The sequence below is a fragment of the Pholis gunnellus genome (genome assembly GCF_910591455.1).
Source record: "Pholis gunnellus genome assembly, chromosome: 7".
Classification (NCBI taxonomy): domain Eukaryota; kingdom Metazoa; phylum Chordata; class Actinopteri; order Perciformes; family Pholidae; genus Pholis; species Pholis gunnellus.
In genome coordinates this window covers 24,377,115-24,399,726 of record NC_136533.1, presented here as the reverse complement: position 1 = coordinate 24,399,726, position 22,612 = coordinate 24,377,115, and the positions used below count along the sequence as shown (strand labels likewise).

Here is a 22,612-nt window from a genome sequence, read left to right as displayed (position 1 = left end):
ATATATGGAATATAATGATACGAGGTGAATAAGTTAATTTTTTTCCCCCCCAAACTTCAGGGAAAGACGGAGACAGCGGGGAGCTTTGATTTCAGAAGAGTTACTGAGGTTGTATTAAGAGGCGATGGCATGCAGAAGAGCTGGAGGAATATTAATACAGTAATAAATAAGTATTATCATCAATAAATATAAGTGGTGTCACGAGCCATTTAAAACATATATATTACATGCAAGATGCTTCCAGATGAAGTTAGTATAATTAACACAAATGTGCTTAAAGCAATCACTAATGTGAAAAATGTATTAAAATGACATTTTACACGGTCAGTAGAAACGCCCATTGTAAAGTAGTAGACATGAGGAAAAGTATTTTAAACACATACAAACTTTCTAAAGGGGTTTCCTTATAATAATCATAATAATACATTAATAAATACATACAAGAGAGCCTATCATCCGAAAGCTGATATTAACTACATTTCCAACATCACCATTCCTTCCTTCTTTCCCTGGGACACCTGAACGCAGCACTTGGCTCGCGCTAAACCTGTCCGTTAATCGTCCCGGCATCATGCGGTCATCTGTGGGCGGTGACGAACTGTAGCGTGAACATACAACCTGAGTGACCAACACACACACACGGAGGACTCGGGAGGAAGCTGCTGCTATCTTAAGGGCGATGAACATGGATTTAAAAGGCACCATAGAGCAGATGGAGACGGGAGAGCAGGACGCCGCTCTGACGGCTCTCCAGAGCTACAACACGCAGGTAACACGGAGGTTATCATCAGTGTTTAGCGCGAAGAGCTGCAGCTCAGCTACTAATACCGGTACGTCATCATGTACACCGCGATGACGTCACCTCATTAGGGCCCACTGGTCATTTCTCCAAATCACATGGTTATCATCAACAAGGTCTTCATTGCGTCACATTTAGTTCAAATATATTTGTTGGCTGTCAAATGTGACACAATGTGCCCATACATTTCAAAATACTACTACAACTACAGTGAAGATTTTAAACAGAAACGGAAGTGTTTCCTACAGTGGAGACACCAAACCAGTTGTATTCATTATTTGGCCACTTGGAGGCAGCAGAACACGCTGTGAACACTCTGATGTTCTGTAGTAAAGCTGTAGCAGCAGAGCAGCATTAGCACAGTTCTGGATTATGTCAATAAAATACGAAATACACAGCTCTATAATCTTTTTATTGACAATATTAGTCAGAGCTGCAGTAACACTTTTTTTGCTTCTGATCTGAAGAAGCTGTTGTATAAATACAGTATGTGTGCATATGTTTGAGATGTGCATACTCAATATGATAATATAATAATAACTAATATCTCGGAATGTGTGTGAGTGAGTGGGTGTTGGACCTGTTTGAGTATTTATATACAAATGCTGCTTGGGGTTGTTCATGTTGACAGAGTAGCACTACATAGACACAAATCTAATTCTCGAGTGATTTGATTGGAGGGATTTCACATTGAGATAACTTGGCCCATAAAGACGAATCCAACCTGGCCTGTTTATGTTCTCTCATGTGTCAGAACTGGTAAAAACCAGGCGGCAACCTCCAGCTCTGCCGAGTGAAGCCATGTGGAAGTGTCTTAAAGCTGCATTCTCTCTACTGATCACCAGGGGGCGACTCCTCTGGTTGTATAGAAGTCTATGAGAAAATGACTCTACTTCTCTCTTGATTTATTACCTCAGTAAACATTGTAAACATGAGTTTATGGTCTCAATCTCTAGTTTCAAGTCTTCTTCAATACAGCATGATGTTCATTTAGTAAATGATGGTCCATTTAGAGTCAAACAGACCATAAAGCAGGGTATGCTTTAGGGCGGGGCTACACGGTGATTGACAGGTCTCTACCAGAGACGTGTACGGCGTCTCTACGTCACTCCTCCTCAGTCCAGATAGAGTAACTTCTGTTCATTGGTTGCCAAGATGGTGATGGCGAAATCACAGAATCCGAGGCTTCAAAAATCATACAATTAACCTTAAAACCTTAAATAGTTTTAACCTTGAATACTTTGTAACTTTTGAAATACATTATTCCCTTTTGGCCTGGTTTGGCCCTAAAACGTTGTCTCCCTTTCAGAATTGGTACCCTCCTGTTTTGAGCCTCTCAACAGCATCACTTCTGCTGCAGTGTGGATCAACAGGTGTGTTGGAGATGGACACCTTGGAAACAGTTCATACAGTGAACAATTATAATCAATTAAACTTGTCCCTGTAATAACTAATGACTCCATCAGGACCGTGGCCTCCTGCCAGTCCTCACCTGGTGTTTCCAGCACATCTGGTAACCGGGGCGTCCTTTCCTTTTAAACAAGCGTCGCCCGGAGATATGAATTGATAACAACATAACAGGTAAACATGTGGCTGTGATGAGCAACATGGTGTGACAAAGTGTACAGTTAATTTGTGGATTATTACCAGGATCACGTTTATGTCGCAGTATGAAGATTAAAGAAGCAACAATTTCTGTTCCCAGATCATCAACAATGTTTACAAGTAAACTCTACAAATTACTTCAGACATAAAACGATACATTATTTTAAAAAACTAGACCACATTTGAATTCTACTTGGTGGTATTTCACTGCAGACGGTTAATGTACTGATCATTGTGATGACAATCATCTTCAATATGTCTCATGAGTTGACTTCAATACACAAAGAGTCATCTTCTGCTCCCAGACAACAAGAAGCTTCCTCTGAGGATGAAAGGTGCACTTAACTGTGATCTTCACAGAAATAGAGCTCTCAATCTTCACTTGTGTAACTGCCACCTGACCTTCCCAACACACTGCTGAAGCTGCAGGTAAACATTGCTCGATGCTTCTCTCAGCCTCGTCAGCTGTGTGGGAGTTGATCTTGAAGGCAATTGGATTAGATTCTCCGATACAGAAATACAGTCTCCTACGGCCCCCGGTCAAATCCTGCTCTTCTAAAGCCCTTAAGAGATGAGGAGCTTAGTGCTGCGGGAGACTCTGGCCCAAGGTCTCTGGTAAATACCTGCCTTTCTGTGCTGTTGGCCTGCTCTGCGTTACCTCTTCTTTACAAGACCGTGATGGCGTAAATGCGTCCAAATGAGTTCTTAACAGTCCTGACATTAGCAGGCAAACATAAAACACACACTGAGTGAATGTACAAGTCCTTGTCCTTGATTCTATAGCTATGGATAGAGACTCTTTGATTAACACCTGCTTTGTATTGGCCGTCCTTCAATCAGAGGATCGGCGGTTCGATCCCCGGCTCAGGCTCCAGTAGTCGCACGTCGATGTGTGCTTGAGCAAGACACTTAACCCCAAAATTGCTCCCGTAGCTGTGCTTACAGTGTGTGTGACAGAATCTGAATTGTAAGTCGCTTTGGATAAAAGCGTCTGCTAAATGACTGTAATGTAATGTAATGTATTGGTGACGACACCAGCATTGCAACCGATTATTGTTAGTAAAAGACAATTAGTGTTTCCCGTTAAAAAAGAAATGAATCCACGCTATCTAGCCGGTCCAGTAAGAGCGTTCTATGGGCGGGTCCCCTCCAGGTGCATTGCCTGCGTAGCGGGGGCCTTGGACTTGGTGCTCGCTGGCTTCGATTTTCTTATTTTTCCAATAGAATATTTTTTATTTATATTGTGGTCACTAAGAATTCTGGCTTCTGTTGGCTGGAAGGTGTGGCTTAACTTTTAATAATTGGACAGTACAACGTGTTTGTTTGTAGGGCCAATGTTAAACTGCAGGTAAAGACAACAAAGATGTGGAAATCACAGGTAAAGTTAAAATAGCGCTAAAGTTTTTATATTTTTGTGAATTAGAATGCAGCACTTTCCACGTTTGAGATTGATAGCAAAAAACATCAAGTCTGTTACAAACAGACAATGGACTCGATGCAAGAGTCAAACACAGAGCAGGTAGAATGACTTAATAGCAAGTGTTTGGTACATGACAAGGCAGTCTACAAACAGACTACAGTATCCAAAAACTGTTAGGACAAGATCTAAGCCAAAGTACTGAAGACTGGTCTGAGACTGTCTGCTTAAATGAGCTGATATTTAAAAGGCATTTTGTTGGCAAGTGGTACACTACAAGCAGGATACTCCGGACAGGGGTGTACGTGTCATGGTTGTAATGGCTTCCATGAAGGCTCTTGGCCCACAGCCATGACAGGACTTACTTCATACATACTTCATCAGTGGATCAGAGGACCGCATACGGAGAATCATCTCTACCTCTGCTCTGCACAGCTTTTTAGCCTCTTTTAGCTCACTGTTTTTCAGCAGGCAGATGTTTTATGATGAAGCCACTGTACACTACCTGCTCAGCAGCAAACCTCAGACACACTGTTCGAGCTTTGAGCCACTAAAGAGACGGATAGTTCCCTCAGGGGTTGGTGGAAAGCAGAAATTGAGCTAAAGGAGAGTGAGTATTGGACTTCCATTCATCAGGTGGACACAAACACTGAATGAAGGCTGATGTTGCTCTGTGTCTGCTGGATGTGTACAACTGTTTGTTCACCAAGACTTTATAAGAATGTCGTGCTTTCAGTGTATTCTGTGCTGCCAAACACACAAACTGAAAAGGAATACAGCGAGTACTATAGTTCTATTAAAAAGTTTCATGTAAACATTCCAGTGGAAATCGATTGAGGCAAATCGTTACTGTGTCAAGTTGTCTTTACTGTCTGTGTCCAGAGTTGTGTTACACTGTCTGGGAAACATGGTGGACACAGTTAAAGAAAGTAACACTGTTGTGTAATGCAGCCCAACATCCTCCGTTAGAGGCTGTGCAGCGCTAAAGCAAACCAACTTGTCTGTGCTCTCTTTCTTTCAACATGTATCTCTTCCTTCTCCCTCTTCCCTGTCCTTACAGTTTCTTCTGCTTTGGCTCTTCTTTGTCTCACACCTTTATTTGCACCCTCTGCTTTTTCTTCCTCCAGATGGACCACTGCTTTACATTCAGCAAGGAGGACGAGCGGGACAGAGAGGTATTCCATCTGAACACCGAGTACTGCTCATTGACTGTTGATGTAAATTATCTGTGTTGTTAAGATGCCTTTCTCTTAAAGATTCCTCAAAGGTGCTTGATTCCAAATTCAGAGCATATCTGTTGGCCAACACTGCGAACAACAGCAACAATGTTAACCCGAGGGTGGCAGCTAACCCTCCGCGCCCACACCTTCAGCCGTCAGTCACCGCTGTATGAGCGCAGCTAGTGGAGAATGCTAACATGCACTAAAAGGAGAGCATGACGGGTCCGGATATTTCAACAACGCAAGGAGAAGCTAGTAACACACAGAGGAGGGACAGCTTATATACCTAGATAGACATTACTCCACTATAGCTTTGAATAGAAAATAGTTGTTTGATGCTCTATTAATGCTCTGGATATCAAACGGAGAAAAATAATGCTTTTAGGACACTTGTCAAGCTTGTACTGTATTTATTACTTAAATCTTAAAATGTGTACATCTACATTAACACAGAAGTCACCAGTAAAAGAACACATATGTGTGCATGCCCAGTGCTTTGGGAAGGGAAGTTCTGAAATGAATGAATAAGCAATGATCATTGTGTTATGCTTCTTCCAGTTTATCTACAACTTAAGACAACAGCTGTGGCCCGAGGCAGCATGTTTTTGGGTTGTCCGCCTTCTACGGAATTTCTTTTGGCACAAACGTCCACTTGGACTCGAGGATGAACTGATTAGAATTTGGTGGTCTCAAAGATCACTATGACCTCACACAATATGTTTATGGCCATAACTCAAAAATTCATATGCTAATTGTGACAATTTCAGACAAAAGTCTAATAGGATAAAGTTATGAAGAGATGACATTTTGGACAGACATGGATGTAAACTGATACTTGACTGGTTGCTGGACGGATACCACTGCGAGGAGGTAATCCTGGTTTAATTCAACATTTTGGCTAATTCCCCAAAACCCAACCAACAAGGGACATTAACACGTTCGTGAGGACGCAAGTGTTCTTCAACTGCAACGTTCACAACCGTCTGTACGTTCAGACTACTAAGCTGGGACATCTTTTGAATGTTAACGTTTGAAAAGTCTCCATGGAGCTGACAGCTAGCGATGATCGTGTCAAAGTTAGTGGAAGGACAACTCTGGAATTACCCAGAGCAACTAGCAACTTCAGATGCGAGACTGGAGTTGGAGGACGACGTGTACGACCGGGTTCTTTCACAAGTAGCCAGTTAACGAGCTCATTTTAAACTCATACAAATATAAATCAGAGTCATACCAATGATTTCCACACGGACGGTTTACCTGCATTCAACCAAAGCCTGCGCAAACGGGATTGGTCAAATCTAGTCAGACTAAAAATGGGAACCAGAACGCTTCAGATACCAAAATCCTAAAATCTCCATTGACTGTTTGTAGAGACTGTTTTGTAGTACAGTCTCTTTATATTATACCTGTTATATACAGACTTCTTTACAGTCTGTGGTCAGTTCAATCTGGGCCGATTGAATGCATTATGAGTGGGAGAATGTGGATGCACTACAACTTCAGCCGATTTGACCACAGAGATGAGAGTGACGGCTTGACCGCAGTCACCCATGCATGCTGGTATTGTACTCCTGATCTCTAATAATCATTATGATTGAGTAGAGAAAACTATCTTTAGTTTTCTCAAGATCACAAGCTGATGATGTTTTCACAAGATAACGAAAACCTACTGTGACAATAATGGTTCTAGGTTATATATATATATATATATATATATATATATGAAAAAAAACCTAAAATAAGAATAATAAGTAAGTCAGTTCAAGCTAATCTTTTCTCAACATATGTGCTCTACGTCGGTCTTCTAATAACCAGTAAGTCAAGGGAGCTGGATAGGAGGAGCAGATGGAGGAGTCAGACCTCGAGAGAATAACGGTGGAACAAACTCTCCTGACAAATGTTGTGAGACACCAATCAAGGACAGAGTCAGATCAGCTGTTACCAGGATCTTTAATTAAGCAAACTCAAAGTCTCACAAACAAAACAGAAACTGTAGCTCTGTCAAGAACCCTATTACAAAACTAGAAAAAACATAACTATCTCAGCTGGGCCACAAGCCGACTTACCAGTTTCAACTACATCCAACCCCCTGGAGGTCTAGGGGAGACGGACTCCAGGTGTGTCTCTTCACACACCTGATCCCAATGCTCTCCTCTGGGAGTGGGTGGAGCCCTCTGTCAGCCCCTCAGCCCCTTACAGTACAGTACCAGTGTCAGAAACACCTCTGATACAGCCTGGATCGGGTATCAGCGAGTCTATTTATCATTTATCAGCTGTAGGAACAACTACAACATGTGTCACTCTCTACCCGACCTGTACATCCTGCCTCATCGGTACTGCACGTGTGCAAACTAGTACAATACACTCATACACCCTATTTTTTCCTGATAATGCTACATATTGAAAAAGTCATTTGTGTTGAAACCAGCAGTCGGAGAGCTATTAACTAATAACTGTTAGCAGCCAGTGGGCAGCACGGTCCTGCTTGGCTAAATAACGGAGCTAACAGCTAACGTGAGGAGGTTGCATTGAGTTACATTGTGATGCGTTCATGGAAGGTAAATTAGATCTTGATCATAATATGTTTAAGTGTAATCTTGTAAAAACTTGAATGAATGGAGTTGTTTTCACAGCACTATAGAATAGATATTACAGTGAACGGCCTGTTTAACTTCTCTTTTTGTATACATTTAAATACAAGGTTTATTCCCTAATCATGTGAATTGTCTGTTTTTATGAAAATAACAACCATAGGTGACTATAAAGTATAATGGTAACATTTAGAATTATTGACGGTTATCGTTTAGGGCGGTGGTGAAATTCTATATATATCATTCTAAATATAATTCTATATATATAAATATATGTTGTGGTTACACTGGTATTGGTACTCGGTATCGGCACATCTCTACTTGACCGTCAAGGGTCACGACTAAGGGTTTCAAGGACTAGGGTTTACTAAAACAGGAACATTTACAACGTTCTTGGTTAAACCTCCCCATTTCCTTTCAAAGAGCATCTTCAGCATGAAACATATTTACTTGTGGAAAAATGGTTACACTGGCAGCAGCTTAAATTCAGCTTTTATGACTGGAAGTTTTCAGTTTATGTGATGATGCGAAACTGCTGTTTCCTTTCCCTTAGATTTGACAGTACAGTGGTAATAATGTCCAGTGGATTTTACTATTGAGTGTAGCCTTTACAGTCTAGCTGTGACCTATTTGTCATTCATTATCTTGTAGTGGTATGCTACATATAATCATCCTTGCGTTTCTAGTATTAAATAAACTGGAAGTATAAATGGTGCATGTGAGCGTGCATGTGAGTGTGCCCCACCGCTCACCCTCCGGCTCCCCCCTGGCTAACAATGTTCGCTCTGTCACCATTGTCTATACCGTTAGCTCAGCCGTCGGCATGTTGAGAGCCGCGTGGAGTCAATAGATATGCTCTGAATTTGGCATCTTTAAGTTGTGAAATTATAGTTTTTATATTGTTATGCCCAGATGTCCACACAGCAACAGTTTAAATGAGTAAGTAACTTTATTAAAGTTAACTCAAATGAAGAAATATGGTTTTCAAAGTAAAATATTTCAGAACAGGGGTATTTGAATTTCAATAATTAAGTATTCAGAAGTGACTCAAATCTACCTATAAGATGTAAATCTTTTCTTTTGTTGTGTGATGCAGCTTCTGGGTGGATTGGTCCTCGGTTTCCTGGACGGGGAGCTGCAGCCTTCCTGTCAGCTGGCCTGTCTAGAAACGGTTCGAATCCTGTCCAGAGACAAACACTGCCTGGAGCCCTTCATCAGCCGCTCCGCCATGTCCACTCTCGCCCGCTACGCTGGCATTGCCGTGGTCAGTACTGCCACACCTGTCCACAGCCAGCCGGTGGAAGGCCAAGGTAATTCCTGCCAACTCTCCCCAACTTTAGATCCAAAGGCTTCTGTCCTGGTGCTCCTGTTTGTGGCTTAATCCCACGACTCTAAAGGAGCAAAATAATCACATTAATGCACCAATCAAGTCTTTTTAAAACTCTAAATTTAGACCAGCTTGCCGAGATTGTATTTGTATAAATTCTCAATTTAAATCTCAATTGAAGTGTTGAATTAAAATGTATTTTTAACTCTTGTTTACATTTCTGAATTTCAGTTCTAACATTCAAAGTAAATGTTCTCAGTTCAAATTGCATGTCCTCATTTCAGCATACAACAGACATTTAGCATTGCAGGAAAAAGCATATTTTGACAATTAAAGTACATTTTTCTCCCATTTAATGCTTGTAACTACAGTGCTTGCGTGTTGGGTTCTGAGCGCAGCCAAAACTAAGGTGACCTACACTCATTACTGTCCCTGAACCCATCCTGTGTACACAGACATGGAGTGAAGCTGCTGCTGTTGTGTCAAGTTACTGCCTTCACTTTGCAGCCAGTGTCGACAAGATGTCCTTACATTACAGTTCAATCAGCAGAGACCTGATTAGTAGTTCACATTTATTATGACAGATGCTGCGTTAATGAGTTACACAGAAATTCTTTTTGCGCTTGAACTCGACGAGGAGATTTGTGATCGAGTTGTGATTGACCTGAATGGAAACAATATGAATCCCCAAAAGTGAGAAGGGTAACACAGCGATATGTTCCCCCCAAAAGAAAGTACAACTTACCGAGCTGTACTTGAATGGCTGCGAATGTTGTCAGTGAGTTGGTGCGGACCGCTGAGAGATGAAGCAGGAAGCCTCCATCACCTCTTTGAATGAATCCTACATCACTCATAGGACATTGAATGGATTTAACCAAAAGAGGTCAGCAGTGACCTGAGAATTAGCAATGTGATGGATCTGACACTACTTTGATACACATGACGTCACTTGTTTGAAAACAATACTGTTGAAGCAATGAAGATGTAGCAGATAGGCTATGACACAATGAGAATCTGAACGACTTTTAAAAACGGACCTATTTTTTAGGCCTCTGCTCGAAAATTGCATACCCATACTAACAAGAGTACATGTGTGCAACCACAAGGTCTATTTGAATAATGTTGGTGTTATAATAAAGGTAACACTTGTGAGATTTGTTCAGATGTGTAAATATCAGTACATATGTTACTGGTATATCACTAATGGTGTTCATTACATCCAAATTCAGCAGTTTTGGCTTCATCTTGAAAGCCAGAATCCTCTCTGAATCCTCTGTGTCCCTCTGCGTAATGGAGTTTTTCTCGACGTCATTAAATACGTCCTAGCTGCGTGTGTCTCTAATATCCCTGCTTTAAAATGAGCCTTATAGATCCTGTTGTGGTAAAGGTAGGTCAATTGAGGCCCGCCGCTATTACCGAATTCACGGTAATAGTTCTTCCGTTGAACAGGGAACTCGAGACTGAAACAATGTTCCGGTTTGGACAGCACCTAAAACTGCTGACGAAGCAGCCTGACCAGATCTATCAGATTGGGAAGACGCTGATTAATGTCTTTACCTTGATTGTTGAGCGGCTTGAAGTGAATGAATATGAAGCTGCAGCCACGAGGAGCCGGTGTTAAGTCCCTACTGGTTTTTGAACCTACTGGTTTCCTTCTGTGCGTGTGTTGAGTTCGCTTAAAAGCAGCCGCTGTTTTCTGCCTCTGTCGCCAGATTCGTCACACATTCACAAACATATTGCTGGAGATCTATAAACCACATCTCATATCAATTGCGGGGATTACGATTGTATAAGTGAGCACTACATCACAGCCACGTATAAAGAAATACATTGAAGAAAATATATTTATGGAAAGATCCCAACAACCTGGATTCGAACCCTGTCCAGCAAAATAGTAAAACTCACAAATGCGACCATGCTACGCACTCCGCCACTTGTGCTTAACAGTACTATTGACATTCATTAATTTATTCATTAAGTTACACCTCGTCAGTGCTCAGGAAACGTTTTGGTTTAGGGTGAACTGAAACAACTGGTTACCTGGGGGCGTATCTTCGAACACTTCCAAATGTATCAATGCTTTTCAAATGTATGATGTTCACGCCCAGGTTTTCCTAAATTATATTCGGACTATTATAATATTACAAATACTGGTGATACATTTTTTTTACATATTTACAAGTTAAAAAGTGCATCACAGACGTAAAATCCGAAAATACACAGCGTGCACCTTACTTCTTGGTGTCGGAATGGGAGCCACTCAGAGATGGGCAGTATTTCTATTACTTGTAATTATACGTATTGGTTAATTGAAATAATTGAAATACGTATTTCAATTACTTTTGAGTATTTTGTAATTTGTATTTGATAGGGCCGATTAAAAATCGAACGTAATTTGTAACAAAATACTTTAGAGTGGAGTAATTTTGTATTTAAAATACTCAAAATACTTTCTCCACGAATCAAGAAACAGTTCACGCGTTCAGTCTTCAGATCTTCAAGTTCAACGGATTGTCTGTCAAGTTAAATATTGTATCTGAGTGTGACAGATGTCAACTAGCTTGATGTATAACTTATGCTGGGTCTGGCTACATAGCCTATTGTTTATACATGGTGATGGTTATAATATCAAGCTAGCGATCGATGCTAACATGCTAATGACGCTAGCATGCTGTCTAGGCTAGTGCATAGCCAGTGTTTAGCAAGTTAGCTTATCAGTCGAGTAGCTAGCTGTAGGAAGAGGGAGATTGGGAGCTTGTATGTAATATGTGATGAATATTTTCTTGTTGATACAAAGCCAAAGTTTATGGGTTGTTAAGTCCCATTAATAAAAATATATATATACATAATCAATCAAGTTGTTGTCTTGTAATAGCTTTGCGTAGTTACACTGACATTCCTTTTTGTGGGGTTCACCAGAGCTTTGTGTACATTATAGCCCAAACCTGAATGCTCTGCTATACCAAATTGTGAGAAAACAGAAAATCCAGAAAAAAGTATTTCCTATGTATTTTGTTACATTTTCTGGCACCAGTATTTTGTATTTTGTATTTTGTTGTAATACATTTATTTGGGGGTATTTTGTATTTTGTATCAAAATACATTTTGATGTATTTTTGCCCATCTCTGGAGCCACTGTATTTCACTATAATGTTACAAGACACATACAATATGTAGAATGACCCTGTAAATCACTACGTCCATTTCTTCATTGTTTTGTGGATAGAACATTACTGATATTTCATTCTTCCTGTATAGCTTAGTGTTCGCAAATGAGTATTTTCACGGTACAACCGTCACTGTATAATCGTCACAAAAGTATATTTGTTTTTGTCAAAATGCGTGGGTGGTGTCTGGGCAAAGCCTCGCGAAAAAGCGTTGATAAAAAGGTTTGGAAGTGTTCGAAGATACGCCCCCAGGTAACCAGTTGTTTCAGTTCACCCTAAACCAAAACGTTTCCTGGGCGCGAACGAGGTATGACTTAATGAATAAATTAATGAATGTCAATCAAACTATTAAGCACAAGTGGCGCAGTGCGTAGCGCGACCGTATCAGGGAGATTTACTATTTTGCTGGACAGGGTTCGAATCCAGGTTGCTGCGATCTTTCCATAAATGTATTTTCTTTATACGTGGCTGTGATGTAGTGCTCACTTATACAATCGTAATCCCCGCAATTGATATGAGATGTGGTTTATAGATCTCCAGCAATATATTTGTGAATGTGTGACGAATCAGGCGACAGAGGCAGAAAACAGCTGCTGCTTTTAAGCGAACTCAACACACGCGCGGAAGGAAACCAGTAGGTTCAAAAACCAGTAGGGATGTAACACCGGTCGCCTCGGATCGTAATGAAAACACGCAGACACCGGGCTGATGGAGAGCACGTGTAACAGTAACCTGAGGGTGCGTAACAGCAGCATGAACGTACTGAAGGTAGAGTTGTTGGGTTATTGGATAGAGAGACCAGCTGATCTAGACAGCTGACATCATGATTGAAAGCCCTGAACAATAACAGCAAGGAAATAATGAGTGTGCCTGCATGAGGAGTGAATGGCAGATGTATGGTAAATAAACTACGGGCTAAGGCATGCAAGAGTATAGTCTTCCTGACTGAACTCACACTAGAGCTTCATGTGGCTGTGATCCATTACGTCGCAGGGCAACTGTGGCTCCAAAGGTAGAGCGGGTCGTCCCTCAATCAGAAGATCGGCTGTCTGGTCCCCGGCTCCTCCTGGATGTGTCCTTGGGCAAGACCCTTAACCCAAAGGCTGTCTACATAAAGGTTATATGTGCTGCTTGACTTTGCCATTCTCTCTCTTCCTAGTGGAAGGAGAGGGGGGAGAAGCAGCAGAGGTACCCAGCGAGGAGGTGAAGGAAGCCTCCCCTCCTTCAGAGAACTCTGACCAGGAAGTGATTGTTGAGTCTCTCAAGTCCATCTCTAACATCCTGCTACACAACGAGACAGGACAGGTCAGTCTGCTGTGTGTCTACTCATACCTACCTTGACAGGAATTCCTCAGATTATTAAATGTACTTTGGTTGGTGCTAATTTTCTAAAATGTATCTTTGGATGGATGGATGGATGCATGGATGAATGGATGAATGGATGGATGGATGGATGGATGGATGAATGGATGGATGGATGGATGGATGCATGGATGAATGAATGATTGCAGGCGGTAGCAGCAGATCTACAGCTGATAAAGGGTGTGGCAGAGAGGCTGAAGCAGTGCCATGATCGCACCTGGATCCATGAGGTATGGACATCAGTTAGATAGATGCTTTAATGTGAGAGTCTAAATAGTAGTGTCAAAGTTAACCTGACAAAGGTTAGGGGTAGATTGCAGTTTGGGGACATATTGAATAAGCAAATAAGTCATGTCCATAGACTGCATATAAGAAGGGGACCTAGTCATCGTAACGTCACCCATTGGTTTGGTGACTATGTTTTGGGAGGCTCGAGTTCTGCACTTTCGGCATTCTTTTGCAACTAGTGAAGGGAAGTGACCATATTTGGACTGCAGAGGAGTGACATAGAAACACGTCTCTTGTAGAGACCGGTCAATCACCGTGTAGCCCCGCCTACTGTTTGACTCTAAATGGACCATCATTTACTAAATGAACATCATGCTGTATTGAAGAAGACTTGAAACTAGAGATTGAGATCATAAACTCATGTTTACAATGTTTACTGAGGTAATAAATCAAGAGAGAAGTAGAGTCATTTTCTCATAGACTTCTATACAACCAGAGGAGTCGCCCCCTGCTGGACATTAGAGAGAATGCAGCTTTAACACATGAAGCATTGGCTTCACTTTAAAGAACCGGAGGTTGCCACCTGGTCGTGTCTCAGTCTTAAGTTTTCCAATATTTTAGCATGTTTTTTTGTCTTTATTAACCAAGAGTTTGATTTGCCTAAACGTAACCTAAACAACTGCATATGTATCTTTGCTATTGAAAATTAGTTAAATACAAACATAATTTTTAGGAGATTTTGTTACACTTTTCAGCACAGGTGCCAATATGACAAAAATATGTTTTTTGATACATTACAGTTGAAGGACATGGTCATGTTTCTTTTTTTCAAACCTTTTCATTTAACAAAATCCGCCAAACTTCTTGAATATTTTCATATTTAATGATGTGTCAACTCCAACCTGCTGAACAAGACTTTGCCTCAAAAAATATAGTCAGCAAATGAGAAATACAAACTGCCCAAGCATCCAGTGCCTGCTTTTGGTACTCTATAGTTTTCCATGCAAAACATACCAAATAGTTATTGAGGTTCGATATCCAGTAAAGCTCTAAAGAGGAATCAGCAGATAGAGGAAACAAGTCTCCATGCATCTGCTCTCTGTCCAGGTGCGTTTCTTTGACCTGCGCATCACCTTCCTGCTGACTGCCCTGAGAATGGACGTCAGGGCGCAGCTGGTTCAGGAGCTTCACGGCATCAGTCTGCTAGGTAACCCATTTCCTGTGAGACCAGTGTAACTACTGACCTGGGAAACCAACGTCTGCCCTCTAGGTTTATTGTCTCCAGGGTAACCAATGCTGAGAGGCAACTCACCGTCCTGGTCACGACTGTTCTGTAACACCTATGATGATCTGAAGTCCAACAACTCATGATGAATCTATAACAACACATGTGAAAAATAATCAAACAAAAGTAGACAAGCATTCACAAGAAGGTACAAATGTACTGAGTTAAAGAGCACGAGTTGATAACTTCTGTCCTGTGTGTGTCCTAGGCAACCAGTTGGATGCCACACTGGGTCTGTGTTGGCCGGATACATTGGAGACGGCCAGGGCAGGGTTAGAGGTGGGGGAACAACTGCCCCCACTGAGCCGGCAGCAGACAGAACTAGCCATGGAAATACTGAAAATACTGTTCAATATCACATTTGACACATCCAGGCGCAAGGTCGACGAGGTACTGAAGCACGTTAGGGGAGTTTGTTTTTTCTTCGTATAGTTTGGCCTGTCCACTCACCGTATGTTAAAACGGAAGGACTTATTTCTGTTGTTTACTTTGTGTATCAACTCTTCAGGATACACCACTGTCTCATTTCAGCCTAGCCTAGCCCTGCATCTCCAGAAAAGTAGTCATTTTGTCACATTTGCCCCTGGTGTTGGTACATCCAGGCTACTGTATCTTCTTACTGTAAAACACACCGGATGCGATTTACAGATGTCATTATTTACATGATGTGGCCGATGTGTGTTGCACCAAAAAGTCTACAACCTTTCCTCAGCTGTACTTAGGCTAGTAGTGCTTTTAGCCAAATGCTAAGGTTGAGGAAGTTGCTTGTATAGTAACATTTAATTACTTGCTGTACATGCTACTTATGCAAGAAAAAGCAAAAACTGTAGGTGAGGCTGATTTGAATGTCATTAGTTTTGCAGGTATTTGTACATAAACCAAAGCATTGGACAATTTGAAACCCTTACCTGATGAAGGAGCTTGATACAAATTCAAAGGCTCACCGATGTAATTAAAGATTATCTTGAGGGGGACATGAATGTCTGAACCAGGTTTTGTGCATCAAGTAGATTTTTAGTAAATGTACCGGATAAATCCAGGAAAGTCAGGGGGTGGATTTAGATGAAAAGCAAAGTTCCTGAAAGTTCTGTTTCTTGAGACAATTCAGCCAAACAAGTTTGTGTTGAACACGCCAGAAATGTTTATTTCGTCAGTTGGAAGATATTATCTGCAAAGCAAGAATCAATTCCCTAGTCAGCTTGTTACACACAAACACATGTATAATGTATAGAAAAGAGAACATTTTACAGTGATGAAGGTTCTCTTGGGAACACGTGAACAATATGTGTGTGTAACATCTGTGTGTAAAGGAAGAGGCAGCAGAGTACAGACATCTGGGAGCCGTGCTGAGACACTGTCTTATGAGCCATGCAGACGGAGAGGAGCGTACTGAGGAGTTCCTCAGGTAGGACAACACTCGTCTGTTTTTCTGTTAGTCGATCGTTACACTCGTCGCTCTTACCCCCCTAACTCTCCTCTTCTTCTTCTCAGTCACACGGTTAACTTGCTAGGCAACCTCCCTCTGCCCTGTTTGGATGTACTGTTGACCCCTAAAGTGCAACAAGGCTCCATTGAGTACATGGGGGTCAACATGGATGCTGTCAACATGCTGCTGGAATTCATGGAGAAAACACTTGACCGGGTAAGACGAGACTCTGTGAGTGGGTTCAGTACCTCCGACACGATGATAATTATTGAAAGGGCATGAATCATAAGTGGTGGTTACTAATTACATTTACGCAGTACTTAAAAGGTACTATGTGGAACTTTCAGAAAATCCTTGTTGTTAATGATACTGGTGGTCATTAAGTGAACTGCACCGGGAACTTAACCGTTTGAAGAACTCCTTTGTACCCCTGTCCAATAAAGTCTGAAGTGGCAAGCTATCTGGAGCCTAACCCATGTAATGCTGCCATTTATCTTAACTGTCCACATGTACTAGTGCTGGGCGGTATGACCAAAAGTGTGTATCACTTTACTCTACTGTCAGGAGTACATAGAATATAAACACATGTTAATGTCATCACGTTTGCTCGTATAAAGTTGGGATAGCAGTTTGGCTGAAGTATTGTCGCCCCGGTCAGACGTTCCTTGAATCCAGTGTTTTAATCGTTGCTCTGAGTCTTTCTGACTGTCTGTAGTGGGACCATGTCCTTGCAGAGCTGGATCGTTATTGCGTTCGTAATGTCGCTCCACCGCTTGCTTTTCTTGTCATATGCTGCCTCGAGCAAAAGCCTCTTCAAGCGATGTCTGACCCTTCGGCTTCACTGTTTCACTCGCGCTAACGTTACCGGTTGACGACCGTCATCACACTCTTGGTATTCCAACTCATGTTTTCTGCTGAGGTGATGGAGTGAGTTGCTCGTGTTACCACCAGCAGCAACAACAGCAGACACAGCTCCTCTCTTGGGCACAGACTGTATCGGTGCATCTCCGGTCTGTCTTTGTTCATCCTGCATCGCTCTGTTCTGTTCTTTAATGTAACGTTGGTGTTGGAGCCATAATGTGGTTTTGTTGTTTTCTTTTGTTTTTGAGGGTAACACAGGGTGAATTTGTGTGCAGTTCTGGCATGGATCAGTGGGTGGCACATTGCCCTGAAAGTGCATTTAGGTAAGTGCCTGGTAATGAGCCAGGTGTGTGTGTGGACGGGAAGCCAACAGTTTTTGACCGTCTCAAAGCAACTAGTCGTATCAAGGCAACTTGTCAGGTCAATGTGGAGTCGCAGGTGATATATTATCCAGTCCGGTATCCTATGTGTTTCTGTTATGGTGTCATGTAACCGGAATAAATGGATCAACGGATCGAAAGAAAGACAGCGCATTGGACAATGAAATGTTTGTGGAACACGCGTCCGAACAAGTTCTCCCGTTCACCCCTCAGTGGCATTTAGATAGAAAAAATGGATATTGGTTAAAGTCACTACAGTTGGTTTAGTACAATGTAGGTCTTACTTAATTTAGTTTGGTTCATCAAGTAACTCTTCATAAAGTCCCAGCCCTCGAACGTAGACTGGCCAATAAAATCGTACCTTCGGCCAGCTCCGATCAAGTCCTGACAACTATCTGGCTCTGCTCCATAGAACAGGGGTATTCAATTAATGTTCAACGAGGTCCAGTTAGAGACTTTCCTCATGCAAAGGTCCAGAACATCACAGTAATGTCTAACCTGCGCTATGATTTAGTCCCTCATATATTGAAGTAGCCAACAGTTGTATTAACGTCTGTATGTCGTCAACAACTGACAAATCAAATAAAGAAAGGTCAATTGAATAATATCTCAACAATAGTTGTAGTTTTTAAATTGAACTGGATGAATCATAAATAATACATACTCTAATGATAAATGAATGTTCTTCTCTCATTTCAAGTAAAAGGGCTGGATTAAAAAAATAATACACAACAGAAAGCTTTTGAAAAAAGTGACTTGTAAAATAAAGTAATTCATTTTAGAAACATTTATTTAACTGAATTGTCCTGCAGCTTTAAATTCAGTTCATTCATGGTGAAGGGATGTCAATCAGAAAAGCCATGATATTATATTGTCATCTTATAAAAAGAGAAACTTGTGTGCAGAGACTTTATCTGTTATTAAACCACTTGTTTCAGCTCTATTCTCTCTGTTAACGTCATTGTTGCAGTGAATTCATGCGTTAGGATTCTGATCATATTGGACTCTTAGATTGTTTCTGTGACTTCATTTCAGATGTGAGTGGGTACGTTGTAACATCATGAGAGGTCACTAGGGCAGGCTGGGTGAGTAGTGAGGCCTTCTGGGAGACAGAGTTGTTGCCTCGGCGGCCATCTGTAGTGTGGCTGCTGCTCCTTAAAGGGGAAGTAGCACCCGTCTACCACCTGGCCCCGTGTGATGCCACAGTTTGCTCAAAAGAGTTAATATAGTCAAATAGTGACGCTTCACATTGCTGCTTTTAATAATCCTCACGGCCTCTGAACACACGATGCATCCTGGTTATGAACTGAACACATGAGACATCCTGGTTCTGAACTGTCCGTGGTGAGAATGAACATATAAAAGTCTGCCCATTCTTGGCTCCACTGGATGCATGTCGATGTGTCCTTGAGCAAGACACTTAACCCCCCCCCAAAAAAAGAATTGCTCCCCTAGCTGTGCCTGCGGTATCATAGCATCTGAATTGTAAGTCAAGTTGCTTTGGTTAAACGCATCTGCTAAATGACTGTAATGTAATGGTCTCACTGATCACTTTTCTCTTCTTGGAGAACATCATGTGAAATAACTTGTGACTCACGTTCTCTCTCTCCTGTGTGTGTTTATCTCACTCAAGTCAAGGGCAAAAATGATCAGAATACATGTATTTTATTGGCTGAGCAGCATCTCGTGATGTGAATTAATACACATGTAACTGGTTGCTGTGTTTCTGGACCGCTGAACGGGTGCAGTAAAGTATAGAAAAGCTGCGCCGGTTAAAATAGAAGCGCTCCGTTAAAATGTAATAATTCTTTATTATCTATCGGTTTTATTTCCAGGTCCAGATACAACGGCGTCTGGGTCCGGATTTGACAATTCGATTAACCATAGATGTTTCCACTATTAAATAATGATTGTACTCACATGTTCTTATTTCTAATTATTACCATTACATTAAAACTATATTTCTCTATTTTACATGGATATGTTTGATGAAACTGACTTGTTTGCTATTGTGGGCCAGCTGATTGGTAATAGTCATCATTAAATCATTTTTCCTGTTTAATGAAGTTGTCTTGCCTATCAGGGATGTAAGCTCAGGGAAACCCTTCTCCCATCACTGAGCCTGCTGACTGAGAGCGCCCGAATCCACCGAGAGACCAGAAAGTTCCTCAGGTCAAAGGTAAATACTGGCTGTCCATGATGAAGACTTGAATTATGAGTATAGTGTTTTGATGGCTCAGGTATGCGTGTGTGTGTGTGTGTGTGTGTGTGTGTGTGTGTAGGTGCTGCCCCCCCTGCGTGATGTTACGAACAAGCCAGAGGTGGGCAGTGCTCTGAGGAACAAACTAGTCCGTATCATGACGAGCATCGACACTGATGTCAAGGACTGTGCTGCTGAGTTCCTCTTTGTGCTCTGCAAAGAAAGTGGTGAGGGAAATATCATGTGTTTGTGTACAACTGACCCACTGTGACATCAAGCTTCTCAATTGATCGATCATATTCACGTGATTTCAAAAGTAGCTCTGGTGAAATGAACCCCATTCCAATGGGATAATAATCACTGAGCAGAGTAAGATGTAAGAGGTTCTTCACATCAAATGTGCAGTTCTTAAGATGCTCATTGATAAAAACATCTGTTTTAATATATATCTTGGCTAGTATGTCTTGAACTATTATGATAGCCAATGTAGAGATCTAAGGTTATGGCTCCAACCAAAGACTTGTTGAACCGATCTTGAAGCCATATCAACAGTAACGTAATGTTCTATGCTCTATCCAGTCTCTAGGTTCATTAAGTACACTGGATACGGTAATGCTGCTGGTCTGCTGGCTGCCAGAGGACTGCTCAGGGGGGGCAGAGACTCTGGGATCTACTCTGAGGATGAAGAGTCTGACACAGAGGAGTACAGAGAAGCCAAGGCCCAGTCAGTACCCCCACTGTGTCACATAAACTCACTGTCTGATGTGTTTAACTGCCTCCTTTTTAAAAAAGGCTAGTGTAGCTCTAACTAATGAACTTGATGGATGCTTAATTGTAGTTTTTATGTTTAACCAATAATCCATCCACCTGCTCATCTAGATCTGGTGACTGTAGCTCAGACCCCCTCCAGGTCTTTCTGCAGTATCTGAAGGTCTTCAATACCTATACAGATACATAACCCCTCCAGCATGTCTCCCCTACTTGAACATGAGTACCTCCACAAAGAGGAGTCCAGGAGGCATCCTGATTGGAGGCCTGAACCAGCTCAACTGGCTACAAAGGAGCAGTAGTTCTACCTTAACTCTAAGGGCGAGCACAGTCACCCCGACACTCATTTGTATCCTAATCTTATCGTCACTACCCAAAGCACCATAGGTACGTGTGAGTGAATGCTAGATCCAGAGCTCAGACTCCACTCCCTCTGCACCACAAGTCTGTGACTATCCAGTTTCCTCTAAAGAATAAACAGCTGATAGCTAATATGTCACAAGCAGAAAGGGATTCACATTGTTCTTCCTGAATGTGAGGTTTGACAGTAACCCAATTAAGAGCTTTCCCAGTTAAACTGAACAGTTTGACAGCTTGATAATGGAGCATCTGTGACTACAGAGTCCTTCAGGCTTCCTGATTCCGGTCTGCTGCTCCAGGAATCCTCTGGTCTGACCAAGCCTGACAAGACCACGACCTCTCCAGGTTGCACCCGTGACCTTCTGGGCACAACTCCAAAAGGCCGCCTCTGCAATGGAGGCTCTTAACTGTTAACTGTCTCGGCCTGGAGTCAGCATTTAATGGCTCCCGCCGTTGATGGCCACCTAATTGGCAGTGCAACAGACCTCTGTGCCTTAAGGACTAAACTATTGAAGGATAAACAAGTGAATTAAAGTGTATTAATTAGGCACATCAGCTGCTTCATTTACAAAGATGTATTTTTGCTTTGTTCTGTCCCTTTGATATTTCTCTGTCTCTTGTTCTGTTCCAGTATAAACCCAATAACAGGAGTTGTAGAAGAAGAACAGCCCAACCCCATGGAGGGAATGACCGAGGAGCAGAAAGAACTTGAAGCCATGAAGCTGGTCCAGATGTTTGACAGACTGTCAAGGTCAATAAAAGCAGGACACACACACACACACGCACACGCACCCACGCACACACACACTTTTGGGGACATGACATTGACTCATGTTCATTTCCTCACCATGACCTCTACTAACCTTACCCTAAACTTAAAGTAAGTCTTCACCAAGAAATGTACTGATTTACGTTATGGGGACGTACAATTGACCCCATTTTGTCAATTTATTTATTTATTATAAATGAATAAATAATAAGTAGACACGACTTAGAATCTGAGGCATTTTCAATAATACTGCCACAATACTCAGTCTGTACTCACACATAGTAAATGGACTGTACTTGTGTTTCTCTTTTCTAGTCTTCCGACCACTCAAAGCACTTTAACACTACATGTCATCATTCACCCATTCACACACTGCAAAGTGCCACCTGCCCATCAGAACGATGTAATCATTCATACCCATTCAGAAACTGCAGGAACAGCACTCACAGTTACACTTGAACCATTTGTCACTGCAGGAACAATCTGATCCAGCCCATGCAGCTCGGTATGGACGGGAAGATGAGAGAGATTGCTCCAGAGGATCTGCATAAACTGGCCCACAATCCTTTGTTCCAGCCAGAAGAGCCAGCTAATTCAGACAGTGAGGAAGAGGCTTAGCAAACGCATTCAATTCCTGTGAGAGTAGATCGGTGTCATTGTTTTATTTATTCACGCCACGCCGTCCAACCAGTTGCTGTTAGTGATTGTGATGGAGGTGAGTTATGGAGCGTTGTTTAGTCAAAGTGAAAACAGAGCATAGAGTACATGGGAGGCAGCTCAAAGCTCCTGTCAACTACAAATCAACGCTTTTCAATGACTACCATTAGTGTGTAGATTTGTCTCCTTC

The 22,612-nt window shown here is 41.8% G+C and overlaps 1 protein-coding gene across 1 annotated transcript; it reads left to right on the top strand.

The window, feature by feature from the left end:
* Nucleotides 1–679: 679 nt before the first annotated feature.
* Nucleotides 680–22,383, top strand: ric8a (RIC8 guanine nucleotide exchange factor A; the record flags this gene model as incomplete). The annotated part of the gene is made up of 14 exons (XM_079163347.1): nt 680–769; nt 4,949–4,996; nt 8,729–8,942; nt 13,286–13,431; nt 13,638–13,718; nt 14,824–14,923; nt 15,210–15,391; nt 16,312–16,406; nt 16,493–16,643; nt 19,752–19,847; nt 19,951–20,095; nt 20,448–20,592; nt 21,628–21,747; nt 22,242–22,383. 14 exons carry the CDS (start codon nt 680–682, stop codon nt 22,381–22,383), a joined length of 1,755 nt encoding a protein of 584 aa, XP_079019473.1.
* Nucleotides 22,384–22,612: the final 229 nt, after the last annotated feature.